We start from the raw sequence: 21,913 nt of genomic DNA on the forward strand, positions 1-21,913 counted from the left end.
CCCACGTGTGCCCCACCCTGTATGTGTGTACCTTGTGACCGAAACAAAACCGTCACCGAACAGCGCCGTGTGTGACGCCCTCGAGTGTCCTCTGCTCCATTATTCCCGATGAAGAAAATGCTAGTCCGTGTCGGGGAAGCCCTCTCCCCATCCGCTTCCTCCAGCCCGGGCGACGCTGACCCACACAGTCGCCGGCGTCTGCAGCCGCTCCTGTTCCGTGCTTGCTTGCTTGGGAGTTCTTCTGGAGTTACATTCGGGGTCAGTCCACAAATCACAGGGAATGTCACAGGGATATTTTTTTAATGAAAAGTAATTTTATTTAGCTTGTGTTTTCTTTTTATTTACTGGGTGTGGCTCTAAATGGTGTCTGTCCAACCAAAGAGCAAACGTGGTGTTGTGGTCGATGGTTTTCCAAAGACTGAATGTTAGGATGTGGTGATGGTGACAAGAGACTCCGGGGGTCGTTCAGGGCGGCTCGCCTGCCCCATGGAGGCCGGGAGAAGCTCAAGCTGGGACGTTCCAGAGTGAACGCGGGTGGGTCACGGAGTCCCGTGTTCCTAAGAGAGTGTCCTGTGGAGCCCTGGCATGAGAAGGCTGCTGTTGGGGTGGGCCCTGGGATGTGATGTTGGGGTGACCGCGGTGGAGGCACCAGGAACCTGTAGATGCCACTGGGGGAGAAGTGGTGTCTGTGACCCTATGACTCGTGGCTGTGCTGGCTAGGGCCACGCGGGTGTGCATGAGCTTGGCTGTTTCAGCCCGGGCCTGATAAGGGTAGATGCAGGGTCTGGCACAAATAACGCCCCTTTTTAATGCGCTGGCAGTCTATACCAAATCTCTCATTACAAAGTCATAAGCGTGTCATTCTGTAACATAACAATATCACACGCAAGCTCACCGTGTGCCATTTTAGGCGAAATGCTCAGGTTGCTGTCCATCTCGTGCGAGACATTCACGCCCCCTACCGCCCACACTCGGGGGCGTCCCTTCTGCCGGACCCTGCGTGGCAAACATTCACAGAGCGCCGTTTAGGAAGAGAGACGGTTAAACCCAGGAAGCTGAGGAGCGCTGGGCCTGTGCTGGCCTGAGCCCGAGCTCGGTCTTGAGTCCGTGCTCTTCCCGTCCTGCCCAGCCGTCGCACGAGAAGCTCCCGGTGCAGATCTGAGCCTGCGGCTGCTCAGGGAAGGAAGAGTGTAAATGAATTTGATATTCATAACCTCTTCCCTCCCGTACACTGAAACTACAGAAGTGGTCACGCTGGGTTCGCTTGATACTGCGGCGGGGCCTTCCAAGTGCTTCAGTCTCTGGGGACTGTCTGCCTCTCGCCCGTAACTCACATGGGTAAACAGGCGGTCTTTGGGGGCTAGTCTCATAGGCCTTTCCTGTGTTAAGAGATAAATCAACGTATTATCAGAGACAAACGAGTTTGAGGGAGGCCAGGTGATAAATTCTCTTTCCATCCGCCTGGCGCGTCCAGCGAACCAGACAAACTGCAGGGACCTACAGGGAGCGCGACACGCTTAAGTGCTGCAGTTGATCCTGCCAAGTGAATTCCAATAAAAGGAAGGAATCTGATTTTTTTTTAAGATTTTATTTATTTATTTTTAGAAAGGGGAGGGAGGGAGAGAGAGAGAGACAGAGACAGAGAGACAGAGAAACATCAATGTGCGGTTCCTGGGGGTTCTGGCCTGCAACCCAGGAATGTACCCTGGCTGGGAATCGAACCTGGGACACTTTGGTTCCCAGCCCACGCTCAATCCACTGAGCTATGCCCGCCAGGGCTTGATTTTTTTTTTTTTAAACCGAAGCAGGATCAGCCAATTACAGCTTGCAGGCCTAATGTGGCCTGCTGCCTGCTTTTGTAAATAAAATTACACTGGAGCACAGCCACGCCTACGGACGTGTACCCAAGGATGCCTTTCCGTGGCAGTGGCGGAGGTCCGTAATTGCTATAGAGACCGCGAGGCCTGCAAAGCTTCCACTATTTATATCTGACCCTTCACCGAAAAAGTTTACTGGTCCTTGGACTAAAGGCCTATTGAGAGATGAAGTATTGGTTTTAAAAAAAAATTTAAAAACTGACACTTCTGAATCAAGGCTATTTCCTCTTCAACTGCAAGTTGAAGAGAAAAGTCTTCTAGTAGATGATCATTTTAATTCAGTTTAATGAGGGAAGTGCCGGGAGCCTGTCGGGTGATTGCTGTCTACACTTTTCTGAAGTTCAAGATGATGTGAAAGTCACTGCGCGGTGAGTCTGTGCGGAGGTGGCGTCTGCTGAGGCGCGTGTGGAAGGTCACAGTGTGGCATGTGGGTCAGCCACCTGTGCCGGGACGCCGGGTGCCCAGATTTTAGCTGGAGCCGCCTGTTTTGATAGTCTTCATAATAATTGTGAATTTTAATACAGTTTACATTTATAAATATCATTCTGAGTTTTGCTTGCTGCAGATGAAGAAGGCTAAGCTGGTAGACATTTGCAAAGAGGCTTCACATTTCTTGTGCTTAATAGTGCTGAATAGTTGAGTGTGTTAAAAATGGGTATGTATTTAATCACATTGGCTTCTCAGTCACAGAATTTGGGCCATTGCAAAGTGGGGGCCGCAGTTCAAGTACAAGCTACCTAATGTGTGGTCATCTTTTTATCTCTCAACAGACTTGTGGAAGAGAGCAAGCTGATCCCAGTCATTTTTGAAGTCATTCTGGTAAGGAAATAAGCATCTGAAATAAAAAACATTTTTTTTAATGTTTGGACCATGTTGTGTGGTTGGGCGCCAATCCTAACCCCGCCCAGACGGCTTCTGTGTGTCCTTCGTGACCTTGCTTGACCTTCCTGGGCCTCAGTTTCCTTGTCTGAGCTCTGCCCAGCTCCGAAATCCTGCAGGGACCCTGCTTAAGGGCCTGCCTGCTTTACATGGGTCCTTTGCATTTTACTTTGATTGACTTAAACCCTATGTTGTGTAATACAGGGAGAACACTTCTTCCGATGCTGGTTTGTGGAGGAAGGGAGGAGTAATGAACTTGCTGATGTTCACAGCAAAGCCCTCTGACTTCAGAGTCGCTGGGCCAGCTCGCCAGGTTTACAGGCAGAAAGTTGTCTGCTTCAGAATGGAGGACAGCTTGGCGCCCCTACACCATCTGTCATAGAATGCAACTTACCTGGGAACCATCTGATTAAAAAAAACCCTGTTATCTCTGGGTTTTTATGTGTGTGTAGGGAATAAAATAGGATGCAGAGTTGACTTTTATCACTTCTGATAAATCCCTACTTACGATCAATACAGATTGGAAAATCAGGCTGAAAATTGAGTTGGTGCTTGTAGCATGGGAGGGCCCTTAACCAAAGAACTGCCCTTTGTATCTGGAGGGGTTGTCCCCTTTACCAAAAACTGCCCCTCCTTAGCTGCCTGACAGCACAAGGGGCACAGCAGGGGACAGGTTGGCCTAACCTACCTTGGTCGTGGAGGCAGCGACAACTGGGGTGGTCCGAGAGCCCTTCTCATGGAAAGCTGGCTTCTTGACTCACCCCAAGGCATTATTGTACACATTGCTTGTGTGTTGATATGGCTCTGTGGTGAGAACATCAGTTTTCTTCGCCCCGGATCACCTTTGCCCCTCTGGATGGCTGCTTGAAGTTGCTGAGCTGTTTGAACCGGGTTTGGGGAGAAGAAGTAGGAGTGGGTTCGAGCCTGGATTGCAATTGTTTCAAACAGTAGAAGGCTCGAACCAGTGTGCCGCACACCTGAAACTCATGAGAAATAATACTGAATGTAAACTGGGACTGAAAAAAATTCAAACTGCAAAACAAAACAAGTGGTGAAAGAGGACTTTAGAGGCAGTGCTAGGAGGAGGAGGGGGTGAAGAAACACGCAGATGAGGATCTTTTTAACGAGGATTTAAAAGCTTTTCCAGGTGGTCTGCATGTCTCCCCACCATCAGCTGGACCTGCATTACTTGCTAATTTGTAGTGGAGTTGGATTCGTTTCGGAAAACAACGGGTAGAGTAAGCTGCTGGCGTTGGCCACGTGGTTGGGCACGGGGCGAGAGCCCGTGACCCAGCTGCGTCTGACTCGCATTTGGAAAGAGACGGGTGCTGCAGCCGGAGAGAGACCGTCGTGCCCACAGTGGGCGTCCGGGAGCGTGGGACCATCGCTCGCTGTGGCAGGAGGGCCTCTAACCTGGCAAGACCAAGACAGCTTCTTCGGTGACTGAGAAGAAACTTCTTATCTTTTGGTGATCATCTCAAGGTCTGAAGTCTGCATGTAGAAGTTTCTTAGTGTAGGTCACAGAACCCCTCCATGCTTGCTTAATCTTTGTATATAACCTAGGAAGGCTTTGTGGTCTACGGACCTCAGCAGGTGCGTAGCTGATCAATGCCGTGATTTAAACCCTGTCATCGTACTGTGGCCGCTGTAGGGAGTGGGTAGACAATGACATCCTTCCAGGTCAGGGTTTTTTTTTTTAAGGTTTTATTGGGTTGGCCAAAAAGTTCATTTGTTTTTTTTTCTGTAAGATGGCTCTAGGAGCGCTTAGTTGTCTTTAACTTCATTTGAAAGAGTTTTGTTAGATTGCATTGTGACAGCTGTCATACCAGCATGCATTTAAAAAAACTTACCAAAATTGGTGATTTTTTGTGTAGCCATTTTAATACTGGAGATGGAAGAAAAGACATAACAGTTTTGGCATAGTATGCTTTATTATTTCAAGAAAGGTAAAAATGCAACTGAAATCTGTAAAAGACTTGTGCGGTGTATGGAGAAGGTGCTGTGACCGTTCGAACTCATCAGAAGTGGTTTGCGAAGTTTCGTGCCGGAGATTTCTCACGGGACGATGCTCTATGGTCAGGTAGAGTAGTTGAAGTTGATAGCGATCAAATCTTAAGACATTGAGAACAGTCAGTGTTGTACCACACAGGAGATGGCCGACACACTCAAACTATCCAAATCAATGAAGTTATTGGTGAAAATGAAAAATGTGTCCTTTATTTTATGGAAAAGACCATATAGACTTTTGGGCCAACTCAACATTTATTTATATTTTTAGAGACATGGGAAGGGAGGGGGAACGAAAGGGAGAGAAATAATCGATGTGAGAGAGAAACGTCCATGGGTTGCCTCTCACACGCACCTTGACCAGGGACACCAGCGTGCAACCCAGGCCTGTGCCCTAACCGGGAATTGAACCAGGGACCTTTCGCTTTGTGGGATGACACCCAACCCATTGAGCCCCGTGACCCTGCAGGCAGGTGTGGGATGACGCTCTTCCTGTAACGGGAACAGCTCTGTACTCAGGTGTCTTGTAGGACAGCGTTTTAACAGAGGTCCTGCTGCTAAAAAAGTAAAGGGGGAAAAAAATGGTTGGAAATTACTGCTTTTGGGGACAGGACTTTGATGTTCTTAAAGAGCATCATTAAGTCCCTGTTCTGCTTTTGTCTTTCTTGAGTTGAATAATCTCAGCTGTGTCCCTCCATATAAATACATTTTCTGATCAATGAAGTATCTTTGCAGCACTTATCCCGTGAACTCTTGACCTTGTCCTTTCTAAATCTTGTCAGTGATTTATGGATAAGATAGTATTTGATTGGTTCTAGGATACCCAGTTTTTTTTTTTTTTCAGATTTTTACATTTCTGACACTGGGATGTATTTTCCGAATCAGTGGCTCTTTACAGTTGCTTTCAGCCGGGTGTCCTGGTTGCCGTTACCTTAACAACCAATTTATTTTGCTTTTACTTTCCTTTTTATAAGTGCCCGACAGTGATGTGTTAGAAGGATATATGTCTGAATTAGACTAAAACAGATCTTTCAATCAAAAGAGAATGGAAATTCTAGGTGATAAGAAAGCATGTCACAGTGTAACTGGCAGCATTTTTCTCAGTGCTTGAGCAAGTAAGGGTGTCTTAGGACGGTTGGATTCCTCCTTTCAAGGAAACACAATATATTCTCTAGTTACATTTGTTCCTGAGTTCAAGGGCATCTGTGAGGTCTGGAATATAGGTAGCAGCTTTTAGCGATGACGGACCAGAAGGAGACACAATGAGAAGACCGTCGCAGCCCCGCATGCTCATCTACTGCGTGTGCCTTCTGGACACCCATTAAAAAAGCAGAACAGCACTGGCCCGTTCTGCTGGTGGTCCACTGGGACCTCCTGATTGCTTTTATTTAGTCTTAGCCCATCGCTCTTTTCCAGCTTCTTTTTGAAGTACTTCAAGCCTGATGAGGCTTTATAACTTCTTTTCTCGAGTTCCTCGCGTGCCACGCTCTTACTGGCAGTGCATCCTCCCCTGCGTGGTTTTCACTGAGAAAGCAGGCTTTTCCCTCCTGATGGGCTGGCACTGCAGCCAGGACCTGCAGGCCTGGGGGCGAGTGAAATCAAAGAGAGCAGAATTTCCAAATCTGATGTCCCGTTTGCACAAAATAGCCATGTAGAAATCTTCGGAATAAAGATTTCTGGGGTTACGTGCTAGAATCAAGAGCTCTGAGTACGGATTGCACTGGTTAAACACGTAACCAATTGAAAGTGATTTTATTATTAAAAAAAAAAAAGACGCACTCTCCGATCATAACTGCCAGCTCAGGGGACACAGTGTGTCCTCCCGTCTGGGTGCCTCCTATCTGCCCCCTGGGCCTGCAGTGCAGGGCGAGAGGCAGGTGCGTGCACGTAATTGGTCAGGAGCAGCAGCGTGGGAGCTTCCTGGAGGGAGGCGGAAGGCACTGTGGATCCCAGGGGAGGGGTGACCGGCTGCTCAGTGTAGAGACAAGAGTCTCACAGAAGTAACCTGTCAACATGGCCTTGAGGGAGCTGTCAGGAGGGGGGCGTCCAGCTTGGGGCGTGGAGCGTTCTGAGCTGTGTGTGCCTGGGCCAGAGACCATGGAGACGTGTGGGGAGTGAGGCCGTTGGGGACCAGATCCCGCGGGGCTTCACGTTGTGGTTGTTTCATATTTGTTTGGCTTGGCAAGTAATTTATGCTCCCTGAAACCAGACGGTATCCTCTACTTAAAAAAAAAAAAAAAAAGCATTGCAGAGCCGTATGCTGTCTGGGCTATAGGCAGTGAGGAGGCAGGCCGCTGGGCCACAGCGCTGGCACAGGGAGAGAACCAGGCTTGGGGGCATCGTGCTGTTTATATGGAAACATGAAACAGGCTGAAAGCTGATTTCTGGGCATTTCCTGCAGGTCTCCATCAGCAAGGTTTTTGAGATCAGCCAAAAGGGCTATGGGGAAGGAGGCATGAAAGACAGAGCCAGTCTCCGAGGTCCCAGCCCGGGGCCCAGGAGTGCCAACACCGTATTCAGGACAGAGCAGGCGGAATGGTTTTTATCCTGTGCGCCAGCCACAGCATCCCTGCTCTCAGCAGGCGCTTCAAGCCGTGGGAGGGCCGGGAGCTGATGGCTTACACATAGGGGCTGTCACAGCAGCTGGGCACTGCTTCCCGGGCAGGGTGCCCCTGGGCCAGAGCACCCCCTTTATGTGGGCCACAGCAGCAGCTATGTCGGGTGGGAGTGGAGGCCCAGGCAGCCCGCAGTGGGTTACACTGACCAATCCCTTCGCAGTCCTCAGGGTCTCTGGCTAATGAACGTTGGCTCCTGAAGGAGCGGGCCAGTGGGCGTGAGCAGGATGGAGGGCATCCTTCCCCCCCATTCGCTGCTCTCTAAAGAGTAAGAGTTGCATTTCAGCGTGTTCTAAGTGTGGGTTTGGATGGATCCGCCTTTGCATTTTGCTACAACTGTTACAGCTCTCTTCATTGTATCGCAGCGGTTGATGTTTTGGCCTGCTTCAGTAAATCATGTTAACGCCATGAACTAGAGGCAAACTGTTTTTTCACTGGGGAAAGAGAAATCTTTATTCATGGCAGGTTTTCCAATATGTGCCCAAATATCGCTGTCATGATATTTTATGTGTCTGTTCCAAGACAAACAATTAGAGAGCAATTTTGGTGGCAAATGTTAACAATGAAAAGGAGATTAGCAACACACTAGTTTGACGATTATATTGTCTTAACAGTTCTCGAAGACAGCAGCTGAAGCAAGCTTTAGTCAACCCTTCACGGCAACCGTGTTAGGAGAGAGGCTCTTTACGGGCCCTTGGAGCCCAAAGAGTTTAATCACTGAGACGCCAACGCTGTGCAGACTGGCGGGCACGTTGCACTGGAGGAGCGTTCTCAATCCACCCAGGCTTCTGAAATCGCTTTGCTCCATTCTCGCTGCGACACCTCTAGTGTGAATTGGTTCTTCGGGTACGTTAAAATGACAAGTTCCTTACAAGCTGATGAATCTGCACGCTTGTAGCCAATGTGCCTTTAATAAGGTTCTGCTGTGCACACAGGTATGAATTTTCTAAACTGGAAAACAAGATTTGATTAACATTTCAAAACGCCTGACTTGGGAAGGTACTTTCAGCGTCGTAGGAGGGGTCCTTACCGGATGCGGGAGATAGATCTGATCCTTCAGCCTTCCTAGGCACCCGTGCGGGGCTGCTGCAGATTGCAGAGTGGAGCCGCGTGTGCAGTCCCGTTGTGTACAAAGGGGGCGTCATGTAGGCCAGCATACTGCCATCTCAGTGTGCACTCTGAGGGGTTTTCTTGGAGGGGGGTGGGAGGGTGGGAATCTGTTTGCACGGATCTATTCTCGGTCGTTTGTGCCATGAATTTGTATTTGAAAGTAGCCCCCTAGGGCTACGGTGCAATCTATAGATGCTGGATTGAATGAAGTTGCCCATACAACAACTGAACAAACGATTTTACTGGGATTAGTACCATGTCACTAATATGACTAATACCAGGTTAGCTGAATGAGTGGGCTGAAGCTATGTAAAATAAATATGTCCGTAAACTTGGGTTAAAGCGGAAAGTGTTTTCTGCATCACCGGTCCAGTTGGTCTGAGAGAAGGTGGACGCGGTGAGGATGAAAACCACACGTCGTGCCCACGGACCGAATGCTGGAGCCCAGCTGAGGCTGCGTCTCACCAAACGGGGCAGGCGCTGGGTGTGGGCGACGTGGGGCTTCTCCCAGGCCGGCGGGATCCTGCGTTTTATCGTCTTCATTGTTCTTGTTTCCGGTTCCGCTCCAGGCCCTGGGCTTCGCTGGGACGCAAAAGTGTCCCCCTTTCCTTCTCTCTAAGGGGACAGTCTGGTTGAAAGGCATCGATCGACGTAGATAATGTGCTTCCCGGAGTGTAAGCCTGTGTATGTTTTGCTTTGTCTTTACTCCCGACTGTGGACTGAGGCTCGTGGAGAGGGGTGGAAGCAGGGCACAGACAATGACACGACTACAGACAGGCGAAGAGCAGACGTGGCCCGGACAGGTGGAGTGAGGGGCGGCGCGAGAGGAGCCAAACCAGGGGACGAAACCTTGAAGAAGCGAAGTTAGCTCGAGGCCAAAGGAAAAGGCGGTGTTTTTGTTCCAATCCATACAAGAAGAGAGTCAGGTAGCTGCTTAATTTTCTCATATGGATTGTGTGCTCACATGAGCATCTTTTGGATATGTTGGGCTAAGGGCAATATCATTAGAATGAATTTCATCTTACTTTAAACTTTTCTTCTGACTGCATCGCTCGGAACACTCACACTGTGTGCATGCTACATGTCTGTTGGATGGCACCGCAGTGGGTGGTATCCTAAGTCCTCCACCCTCAGTCACACCGGGAGTCCTTCCCGAGGGGGGAAGCCACACTGGGTGCAGCCCCGCGCTCCCCAGTGCCTCACCTCCGCCTTTGTGCCTTTGCAGCCTGTGTCGGTTTGCTAGTGAGCTAGGGAGGGCGGCCGGGCATGGCTGTTCCACGGAGCCCTGCCTCCCAGCCTGCAGCCCCTGACAGTGGTTTGGAAGGAGAGGCAGTAGGAAGGGCCAGTGTTCGTCACTGTACCCACAAAAGGGACTTTGGTTGTAGCTCCCCTGAATTTCGACCATGGCTGGTGACACCCCTTGAGTTTCTTTCCTTTCTGACTCTGCACTATCTGGTGGTGCCTGGTTACTGGCCACTGTTAGGCTAAAAAAATAAAATGCCTACTGTGTGTATCAGGCATTGCCTAGTCTCGCTACAGAACCCTGCATGTTTGGAGCCCTTTGAAAAAAGGAACAAAGTAACAGGGCTCTTGATAAATACAGAGAACCTGGAAGAGTGAAACCAGGGTAAAGCCAGAGATCACTGATTCTCAGTTGTGTATCCACTGAACGTTACTTTTTCTCGGACTGCTTCCGTAATGCAGGCTCCCATAAAGTTCATTTAGGAAGAAAGCAATTGAGAATACCCACTTTTTAAGAGAGTAGAAATATCAACAAAAAGTTACTTGTTTCAATTACATCAAGCAGCAAACATCTAAAGCCTGTGCTTTTGATGCTCTCTTGCGTGTTTTCGTGGATGAGCACCAAAACGCCGAATTTATGTGCTCACCCAGAGCCGCAAAGGATTTTCCAGCGGAGCCGGGAAATCTGATGCACGAAAGCAGTTTACAGATTTATGAGGAAAAAAAAGAGCTTTTTAAATAGCTCTAGCCAGTGAAATTGGATTTTGGATTTATTAGAGGCACCACGTTGGAGACAGACTGTGAGGAGAAGCCAGTGGAGGCGAGTTATTGCATGGGATTTTTAGGCTTATTTTTTTCTGTTAACAAGAACAATACATACTTGTAAAGATTTCAGACAGTGTAGCAATGTCTAAGTTAGAATGTCAAGGCCTTCCGTAATGCCACAGCGTACAGCTTAATACATATTCTCATTGTTTTTCACATGTATCTCTTTTTTTAAAAAAAATGGGACCATGCTAAGTATTCTATTTTGTATCTATCATCCTAATGCCCATAGGAGTGATGTATATATACATATGTATTATTTATTCTATCTAATGGCCGTGTACTATTGTATCTATTTAGCATAATTTATTTAGCCAACGCCCTCTGAAGGACATTTCAAGTTTCCCCCCTAATTTTCTGCTAACCTGAGCAACTCTGAATAGAATATTTTTACATATTTATGTGAGTTTCTATAGGGTAAATATTTGAAGTTAAATTGTTCCACCAAAATATATGTATCTTTTGCATTTTAATGTTCCTCTCCAAAACGGTAATATAAAATTTCCCCAACAGCCGTATGTAACAACGCCAGCAGCTCCGCCACACTCATAACTGGGTATTATTGTTCTTTTAAATGGATAGTTGTTTGTATTTTGTGCTGTTTGCTTTTTAATATCAGAGTCACATTTATCAATTTGTCTTGCTTATAGCTTCTGTGTTTTCCAGCGTGCTTAGGGAAGGACTTCTCCTCAACAAGGTTCTAAAATATTAATCCACCTTCTATGCTGCACATTTACGATTTCATGATTAAATCTCTTAAATCTTTGCTCCAAAATAGCTCTGTCATTAGGACTGAGGACAAAGCCAGCTTCTCCCTTCCCTACACCTCCCTGTCGCCACCGGGGACTCGTTCTGACGGTGCGCGGTCACCGTGGGCACTCGACACACCATCGTCGGCAGACATTCGCTCTGTCGCCGAGTATTGTTTGTTGGCTGTGTTGACATACGACACGCTGCAGGTATTTGTTATGTATAACTTGGTGAATTTTTACATTTGCGTGTTCAGTACAGGTAGTGAACACGCCCATCACCACTCCCCCCACATTGCTTCGGTCGGTCGTGTTATCTGCAATCCTCCCCTCTCTTCCCCCACACCGGTCCCAGGCCACTGTTCGTTTGCTTTCAGTCGCTGTGGTTAGTTTGCACTTTCTAGAATGTTATATAAATGAATAGAAAAGTATGGATTTTTTTTTCTTTCTCTAACGCGCCCCTGGCTGCTTTGATCGAGCATGTTTATTTTCTTCTAGGGAGAAAGCATTATGTCTGATGCAGCTTTCTTTGATTTGTGTTAGTAAGGCATATTTCTTTCATCCTTTAACTTTTAACCTATCCATGCCTTTCTATTTAAAGTTATTTTCTTTTTTTTAAGATTTTATTTATTTATTTGCTTATTTATTTTTAGGCAGGGGAGGGGAAGGAGAGAGGGAGAGAAACATCAATGTGTGGTTGCTTCTCACACACCCACTACTGGGGACCTGGTCTGCAACCCAGGAATGTGCCCCGACTGGGAATCGAACTGGTGACCCTTTGGTTTGGAGTTCAGTGCTCAACCCGTTAAGCCACACCAGCCAGGGCTGAAGTTGTTTTCTGGGAGATACATGTATTTGGAGTTTGCTTTTTCCAGTCTGACAATCTTAGTCTTCTGTTTGAGGTGTTTAGAACATTTTCATTAAATGTAATTATTAATATTAGCATCTTTAAATTTACCGATTTACTACTAGTTTTCTATTGGACCTTCTATTCTTTCTCTCTTATGTCTGTCTTCCCAGGTGTCTCGGATCAACTGAGTGTTTCTTTCCCAGTGATTGGTGCAGGGTTTACAGCGTGCATCTTTAACTCGCCCCGTGTGGGCAATTACCTTGTCTAATGGTCTGCTCTCAAGATGCCTGTAGCCGGAGCAGCCAAGATATCTTATTGGACATAAAATATCTCACACCACACAATACACTGAAACAATTACGCACACACAGTGAGAAGCAGGGGATGAGGGAAATGAACACATTGAAAGTAGGGTTCAAGCAGGGCGGAGTGCACACCACCTGAATTCTGGGGAACACAGTGTTCATGTTTCTCCCCCCTGAGGCCCCCCCACCCCTGTCTCCTGCACCGACCTTCCTCAGACTTGAAGTTTGAGAAAGAGGGCTCACCGGCAGGAAGTGTCACGACCTCATGTCAACGCTGCAAGTTTACTGTGTCAGAGGGCGGGAGCTGTGCCCTTGGCCCTCCCTGGCTGCGGTTGGACAACGCACTCACTGAGCACCCATGGGGTTTATTTGCGTTTCTTAAGCGAAGAACGCTCGGGACCGAAACGGATGTCACCAGCGAGTGGCTGAATTAAAAGTTCCCGTACATCGACCGTTTGGCGCTTCCTGTCCTAGCGTTTAGCCCGGGACTGGGTGTGTGGTGAACATTTGGGGTCCGGACGTCTCCTGCGTGTTTCACGACTCACGACTGCTGTGTGCCTCGTGCTCCCCGCTCCCGCTGTGGTTCCCCTTTATCACACATACGTGTGCCCACCACCAATCCGTGCCCACACGTGTGGGCTTCCTACGCCCCATTCCTCTTCCTCTCTGTCAGACCACCTCCCGTCTCGTGTGAGACCCTTGTTTCTGTCTTTAGTAACTCCCATCACGTAATCACATACATCCTCAGCTTGAACTCCAGACAGACCCTACAGGGTCTGAGGGTGGCTGCCTCTCCCTTGGGGTCGGGGGGAGTGGGGGCACCCTGTACCACCCGCCTCCCTGCCGCTGCTCTACCCTGTGGACTTCTCAGCTCACCGAATTGGCTCTGCCTAGGGCTACTTGACTCCTACCTCAGGGCCTTGGCTTCGACTATACCCCCCCCCCCATGGGAGAATGTTCTAGAATGTTCTTCTGCCTCTTAAGATGGCCGAGTGCACCTTGCCTGTCAGCTTTCAGACAGTCTCTCTCAGCCTCATCTAAGGCTGGGCCATGCCTCTCCTTCTGGCTTCGCCTACCGTCTGGCCTAAGTAGTCTTAGATGTCAAGTGGCCACTCATTATGTGTCTGTTCAGTAGCTCAGACAGAGGTGGTGCATTTTTAAATGTACTGTATTTTGCCATGTACTTTTTTGCCCAAATTTTTGAGGTAAAAGTAAGGATGTGCATTATACATGGGTATAAAATATTGCACACCACAGGTATATAATGGGCATAATAATCCCGTGTATAATGTGTAGAAAAACGTGGGTGCACATTGCACACGGCAAAATACGTAGTTCTAGATTCAGTATGCAAACCTTTTAAAAAGGTGTTTATAGAGGTATTTGTAAATGAAGTTGGCGTGTAGCTTTCTCCTTCTGCGCCTGTTTTAAACTTTGTATTTCGAAATATTTGTAGCTTCACAAGGAATTGCGCAGAAAGGTAGCACAGAGGTGTCCTGTGTACCTCGCAGCTTCCCCAGTGGTTACATTTTCTGCAACTGTGGTGCAGCGTCAGACTAGAACACCGGTGTTGCTACCCTGTATCTGTGCAGCTCAACTGATACACATGTTTTGAGGTTTGTTTTATGGCCAAGGATATGGGCTGTCCTGGTTTATGTTTTGTGGGTGCTGGAAATGAATATGTATTCTATTATTTGTGAGTGTTGTATAAATGTTAATTAGATCTTGGTAGTTGATGGTGGTGTTGAATCTATAGGGACTGGCATAAATAATGCCCCCCCCCCCCTTTTTATTACAAACTCTTTTATTACGAAATCATAGGCATGCAATTCTGTTACATAACAACATCACACTCAAGCACACCATATGACATTTTAGGTGAAATGTTCAAATTAAAACTATAAATCACTACAACCATGTTATTACCCTACCAACCGCCCTCACGCAGGCATTCCTCCTGCTGGACCCCACATATCCGTGCTGATTTTCTTCCTGGTAACTCCACCAGCTGATGAGAGAAGGGGGCGAAGTCTCCAGTTGATTCTGGATTTGCTTATTTCTTTCGTGTCGTCTCCCCGCCCGTGGTCCAGTGTTCCGCAGCTCTGTTGCTTGGATTGTACATATCCAGGATTGTTATGTCTTCTTGGTCATTTGAATCGTTTTATCATTGTCACCTTATCGTTACGTAACATCTCTCTGTGTTTCTTTTAGTTTTCTTTCCTCTGAACTCTACTTTCTGATATCAATATAGCCACACGCATTTTCTTTTGATTAGTGTTTGCATGGTGTGTCTCCTACCACCTTTTAGCGCTCAACCTGCCTCTACCGTTCGATTTCAAATGAATTTCTTGTAGACAGCGTGCAGTTGGGTTATTTATTTATTTATTTATTTTGCTGAACCCACTCTTCAAATCTGTCTTCCGTGGTTTATTTGGACATTTTACATTTAATATAATTACTGACGTGTTAGGTATCCAATTTGCCATTTTAGTTTTTGTTGCCTCACTCGTCTGTTGTTTCTGTTACCTTTGTCCTTCCTTCCTTCCTGTGGATTAGCGGAACAGTTGTAGACTCCATTCTGAGTTGTCTGTGAGTGTGTCTGTTCGCGCAGGCTTGCAGTGGATACTCTCGGCATCGTACACAGTGTAGAGACGTAAGTTAAAGCGCTCCCCCAGGCCTGTCGGGCAGTGCCGGGGTTAGACTGGCGGGTGAACCACGGGCCTTGGCCTGGGGAAGCTCCCCGTCCCCGGAGGAGGCGGGCGTGGCTCAGCAGTGCTGGTGCAGACCAGTGTGAATGACAGCTGGGACACGCAGGGGGCCCCGCTCTCAGACGCCGGTGGTTCCAGCCCCTTCGGGGAAAGCGGGCACTGGCTGGGCAGCGGGGAGTGAAGCCTGCACAGTGGACAGGGCAGTGCCAGCCCTTCCTGGGCGGGAAGACACTGTGTTCTCCTGTCCAGGCTGACTACCCATGATGCCGCTCTTCTCAGCTGGCTCTTCCCCAGAATCACTTGGCTCCTGTGACCAGTGAGGCGCCTTTGTCCTGGGTGCTTACAGCACCCTGTACTTCTTTACTCTGTGTAATCCACGCCACCACGTGGATATTATTATTATTATTATTTTCTTCTTTTACAAAAGGACAGTTCTTTTTTTTTTTGTCTTTGTTACACAAATCATTATTTATTTTTATTTATTTTTTTATATATATATTTTATTGATTATGCTATTACAGTTGTCCCATTTCCCCCCTTCTCTCCCCTCCACCCTGTACCCCCCTCCCACCCACATTTCCCCCTTTAGTTCATGTCCATGTGTCATACTTATGAGTTCTTTAGTTTCTACATTTCCCGTACTATTCTTGCCCTCCCCCTTTCTATTTTCAATGTACATTCTATGCTACTTATTCTCTATACCTTTTCCCCCTCTCTCCTCCTCCCACCCCCCTGCTGCTAACCCTCCATGTGCCCTCCATTTCTGTGGTTCTGTTCCTGTTCTAATTGTTTACTTAGTTGCTTTGGTTTTGCTTTAGGTGTGGTTGTTAATATTTGTGAGTTTGCTGTCCTTTTACTATACATGTCTTTTCTTTATCTTCTTTTCTTAGATAAGTCCCTTTAGCATTTCATAAAATAAGGGCTTGGTGATGATGAACTCTTTTAACTTGACCTTATCTGAGAAGCACTTTATCTGCCCTTCCATTCTAAATGAGAGCTTTGCTGGATAGAGCAATCTGGGATGTAGGTCCTTGTCTTTCATGACTTGGAATATTTCTTTCCAGCCCCTTCTTGCCTGCAAGGTCTCTTTGGAGAAATCAGCTGACAGTCTGATGGGAACTCCTTTGTAGGTGACTGTCCCCTTACCTCTTGCTGCTTCTAGGATTCTCTCCTTCGTTTTTACCTTGGCTAATGTAATTATGATGTGCCTTGGTGTGTTTCTTCTTGGGTCCAACTTCTTTGGGGCTCTCTGAGCTTCTTGGATTTCTTGGAAGACTGTTCCCTTTGCCAGATTGGGGAAGTTCTCCTTTATTATTTGTTCAAATATGTGCTCAATCTGTTGCTTTTCCCCTTCTGATTCTGGTACCCCTATAATTCGGATATTGGAATGTTTAAAGGTGTCTTGGATGCTCTTAATCTTTTCCTCAATTTTTTGAATTCTTATTTCATCATGCTTTCCTGCTTGGTTGATTCTATCTTCCTTCTGGTCCACTGTATTGTTTTGAGACTCATAATCCTTCCTTTCACTATTGGCTCTCCTCCGCGTGTCTTCCTGCATCTGTTTTATGGTAATCTGCATTCTTTCATCTAAATTTCATCCAAAATCAACCAGTTCCGTGAGCTTTCTGATCACCAGTGTTTTGAACTGCGCATCTGATAGATTGGCTAATTCTTGGTCACTCAAAAGGATGAGTCCCGGGGGACTGATCTGCTCTGTTGAAAACATTTTTTTTTTTTCCCCCGTCTCTCCTTTTTTTTTCCCGGTCTGGTTGCTCTTGTTACGGTGGGGGGCGGAGCCTTAGGTGTTCACCGGGGCTGGGCGCCCCCGTCGCTAGATTGTGACGTTATATGTGGGGGCGGGAGAAAACAATGGCGGTAGTTTCCGTTCCCCTGGACTCAGACCCTTGTCTGGGCTTCCGGGCCGCGAGTTCTGCCCTGGTCCACAATCGCTGCCCCTCTGGGTCTGCCAGCTGCAGCTTGCGTACTCAGGGATCACCGCTGCCTTCTTGCGCGCCGGATGGCTTTTGCGCCGATTTCGCGCCAAACCTTCCCCCGACCTCCGCGCGCCGCCAACCCAAGCCAGCCCCGCGCCCGCCGGGCTGGTCTTCTCCTACCAGTCCGGACGAACGCGTCTACTTCAACTTCTTGGCTGCCTGACTTCCATTCAGATAAATCCTCTGCCGGATCTGGGTGTTATTCTGATAGTAAATTATTGTTGTAAATTATTGGTTTTCTAATCTTGGTTGTAGGAGGAAGTACGGTGCGTCCACCTATTCCTCCATCTTGCCGGAAGTCAAAAAGGACAGTTCTGATTAACCAGTTTTACAGGGTCACATTGCTAGTAAGTAGCAAATCTATAGTCAGATTGTAATGACGCAAATCTAGTATGAATAGTCTGGAGTCCGTTAGATGTCAGGCGTGGCGTTTGATCCTTCCTTTTTTATTTTTAGTGTATTTTTGCCATTACAGTTTAGTCCCCTAATGCCTCCTCCCCCTGCGGTCACCTCACTGCTGTCCATGTCCGTGGGTCCTTTTCCTTTTTCTGACAGTTTGCAGTTTTATGCTTGTTGTGCGTGACTTGTTGCCTGAAGGTCCCCCACTAGGTCACTGACTTCACGCAGCAGAACTGGGCCCCGGGGTCACCCCCCCCCCCCCCGACGGCTGGCATGCAGCCAGGCGCTCGGTGAGTGTCTGCGTGAATGAGCGAGGGCACGAGGCGCAGCGTGGTGGGCGGAGCTGTCTTGGGCCCGCGCGGTGAGAGCCTTGCCCGTGCCGAGGAGTGTGGGCTCTACCCCAGGCCCTCCGATGAGGCTTGGAAGAATAGTAAGCATTCGGCATCATTGTTTCACTTAGAACGCTCTGCCTAGAAGCCGTTTGTGTGGGGAGCACATTTTAGAGCTTGGGACCAAAGCAGTGTTGAAGCAGATCCTTATTTTTGCAGATGTTAACCAGCAGTTGTTATTCACTAACTTTCCCGCTTCCACAGTGCCTTTCCTGAGCAGCCTGTTAAAACGTTCATGCAGATTCTCTCCTGTGTTGTAGTTAAGGAGGGCCTTCAGCGTTTGCCTCACCTGCCATCGCGTCCACACCTGGACGTCTGAAACCTGTGATACAACAGGTTGCTGGGCAAGGGGAACTGAAGGTTGGAGGCGGAGTTAAGGCTGTTAATCAGCTGACCTGAAGATAAAATTATCCTGGGTCCTCCAGGTGGACCCGATGCAATCACAGGTGTCCTGGAGTGTAGGTGGGGAGGGGAGGAGGTAAAAGGAGGAGTTGTGAGCAAACTCAGCTGGGCACGCCCGCAGCCTCGGGATGCTGGAGAGGGGAGCAGGGAGCCACCAGGACGGAAATGCAGCCCGGCCAGCCCTGGACCCTTAGTTCCGCGAGACCCACGTTGGGCTTCCGACCCCCAGCACTGTAAGATAACAGATTTGCTAACTTCGTGGTGATTCGTTACAGTAGTAACGGGATGCTAACAAAGCACCGCCTTGTGTGTGGTGTACTAAGCCTCCCGTGTGAGCAGCCACGAGGAATAACATAAAGCAGCCTCTGTAGAGGTTCACTTGGCTGAGGTTAACTATGGAACCTGCCGGGCACTGTTACGTCGGTGCATTTGGTGGGCGATAAAATCAACCACACGCAGTTGACGTTTTCTTAGATTAAAATTCACCTTAGGGTTCTTGATCTAAATTGATCAAAGCAGAAATGACGTTCTTTTTCTCTTGTTCCGATGCTGCCCCGACATGCCCCCCACGTGAGTAATTCCTGCTGCGCCCCATGACTGTGGCAACTCCAGGTTTTGCTGTAAAAGTGATTTATGTTGCACTCCGTCACGGGCTTTCCCTCAAAACACATCACTCGTGTGTTTGGGGAGGTTGCTCGTAGGTGACTCTCCGTCTGGTCTCCTGAGACGCTCTGTGCTGAACTGAAGTACCGGGGTTTTATTTTATCTCACTCTAAAGTGTTTTATTGTTTCCACGGCTCTGATTGAGCCACTTTTTAACAATTAATGTTTCAGACGTTTTGGTCTGGAAGGTGGGCAGTGCTGTAAAGCTGTTGAGGTGGAAGGCGGTGGGGGGCCGGCTGGGGCACCTGTTGTGCTTCGTTTGGTTTTTTTACTATTTTCCCCGAGATGTGTTGTGAATTGTAGACCTCCGAGGTTCTCTACTTCATAGAGATTCTCCTCCACCTCCCCAAACCCTCAATAATATCTAAATTTGTGTTTTGAGGCACAACCTTTATTTTTTTTGGCCTCCTCTGCAGGGGTGTCAAACTAATTTTCACTGGGGGCCACATCAGCCTCGAGGTTGCCTTCAAAAGGCCGAGTGTAATGTTAGGGCTGTAGAAATGTAACTAACTGCTCCTTAACTAGGGGCGAGGAGCTCGGCGCTGCCACTGGGTAGAAGCAAGGTTGGCCCGAGGGCCTTGTGTTTGCCACCTGTGTTTTAAGGTGTCCGTGGTAAACAAGCATCTCGGGGTGGTAATCAGGAGTGGTTGAACCTGAGAGGTGCTGTCTCCTTCGGACGGGCCTGGGAGCCTGCGGGTCCCTCATGGGTTTCACCTGCGGCTGAGTTGCTGAACGACGCAACCTGGGATACGCTGCAGGGGGCGGGCGGTGCAGGGAAAGGAGAATGAGGTGCAGAAAGCTCCGTTTCACGGGAGAGGTAGTAGACAGATGTACGGCTTTCCGTGTTCTGGTCAGTGCCAAGCCCTTTAGGAAGCGGGAGCACCCTGCATCATCACTCCTAACAACTCCGTCTTGTCTTCCACGTACGACGGTTCTGTTTTTCTTTTGACACACGTGTTGCATCCAGCTCTTGATTGTGTAACAGCTGAAATGTACAGCAAAGTTCAAAGAAGAAAATAGAAATTAGCTGTAACCCCATGTCCAGAGATAATCATAATTTCTTTGTGCATTTATTTGTGGGTTTGTTTCTATGTTTATCTCTATATAGAATTTCTGTTGTAGCTATACAGGGTCTGGCACAAAGAACGCCCCCTTTTTTATTAGAAAATTTTTATTACAAAATCATAAGCATGCAATTCTGTAACATAACAACATCACACTGAAGCACAGCATATGACAATTTAGGTGAAATGTTCAGATCGCTGTCCTTCTTGTGTGAGACACTCATGTACCCTACCAGCCACACTCAAGCAGGACTTAACTTCTGCCGGACCCTGCAGCTAAGAGCTGCAGTGATTTCTCCGTGTGGTTCTGACGTGTGTGACTCTCAATTACTGTGAAATTCCCTAGCCACACAGTTCAGGTTTCCCTCACCGCGGTGTATCGGCCGGGCAGCTGGGTGCAGCACAGACTTCACCACCTGCTCTGCTGGCAGCATCACCGAGTACGTGGTGACAGCCCCTCCTTCCAAGTCTGTCGGTGGCTTGTCCCTGCGCAGCATTTCGAGCTCAGGCGGCAAATTGTGTAGCTGTTTCCTCCTCAGTTCCCAGGGAGGAACCCGCATGGCCTTCTACAGAAACAGATAATTGCCAAGGGATTGGCCAAGGGAGAGAAAGAGCAAAGAAACAGAAAGTGGTCATGCTGCACCCTGGGTGACTGAGCAGTCGGTTAGAGTGCCATTCCCATGTGCCGGGGTGGCAGGCTCGGTCCCCGGTCAGGGCGCGTCCAAGAGCTGGCCAGTGGGAGCACGGATGGATGGAACCACAGATTGTCTGTCTGTCTCTAAAATAAAAATAAGTATTTTTTTAAAAATCAGTTGAAAAGTCAAGAAGCAGAAATGACAGAAAGAATGCAACTGGAGACAAAAATGTTCACATTGCTGTCATAAATGCACTCAAGCATGTAAAGGAAAAATAAACGAGGAGGGAAATGAAAGTGTTTAAAAAAATAAGCATACAGTTGTATCTAAATTACTTTTCAAGGTCATCCACGTTATCGCCAATATAATCTTTCAATTCTAGAATGTCTATTTGATTTCTTAATAAATTCTAATTTTTGGGTGAATTCATTGTTTCATCCACTTTCCCACAATTGATTACAGCATTCATAGTCATTTAAAAATTCTTCTCTGATAACTTCAGTATTTCTTTTTCTTTTAATATTGGTCAAATTTTGCTTCTTTGCGTGGCTAGCAATTTTTGATGGAAAAACTAGGTATTTTATGTAAAAACTCCAGAGGTTACCTGGCTGGCATAGCTCAGTGGATTGAGCGGGGGCTGCGAACCAAAGCATCGCAGGTTCGATTCCCAGTCAGGGCACATGCCTGGGTTGCAGGCCATGGTCCCCAGCAACCACACATGGATGTTTCTCTCTCTTTCTCCCTCCCCTCCCTCTCTAAAAATAAATAAATAAAATCTTTAAAAAAAATAAAGACATAGAAAATTGACTAAAATATTAAAAAAAAAACTCCAGAGGTTACAGATCACTCCAGAAGTTATAGATGACACTGGGTCCCCCATTGGAGCCCGACCTTCCTCCACGTGTTTCTTAGGCATTCGGGGTGGAGAGCCGATGTGCTCAGTCCCATTAGGAAGTGGGAGGGACGGGGCTGTTCTGTGGAGACTCGGCTCTAGCTCCTGTGCAGTCTTGTCCTTCCATGGCTCTTCTGGACTTTGGAGACCTCCCGGGCGTCTGTTCCCTCGACCCCGCAAGACGGACAGGTTCAGCTCCGCCCTTCAGACTGCCAGCCGACTTCTCACACCTAATGCCTCCTGTACTTTAAAGATCTGGCAGATGTCTTAAGGGAGAGACCATTGGAGTGCTCGACAAGGCTTCCTCT

At 47.9% G+C, this 21,913-nt stretch overlaps 1 protein-coding gene across 1 annotated transcript in view; it reads left to right on the forward strand.

Moving 5' to 3' along the window:
• ULK4 (unc-51 like kinase 4) overlaps positions 1–21,913 on the forward strand; it is a 317,975-nt gene that overhangs the window by 134,316 nt on the left and 161,746 nt on the right. Inside the window, 1 exon segment of the mRNA XM_036030480.1 lies at positions 2,648–2,696. Within this exon segment, the coding sequence (XP_035886373.1) occupies positions 2,648–2,696 (49 nt within the window).

Source organism: Phyllostomus discolor, chromosome 7, assembly GCF_004126475.2.
Source record: "Phyllostomus discolor isolate MPI-MPIP mPhyDis1 chromosome 7, mPhyDis1.pri.v3, whole genome shotgun sequence".
NCBI lineage: Eukaryota > Metazoa > Chordata > Mammalia > Chiroptera > Phyllostomidae > Phyllostomus > Phyllostomus discolor.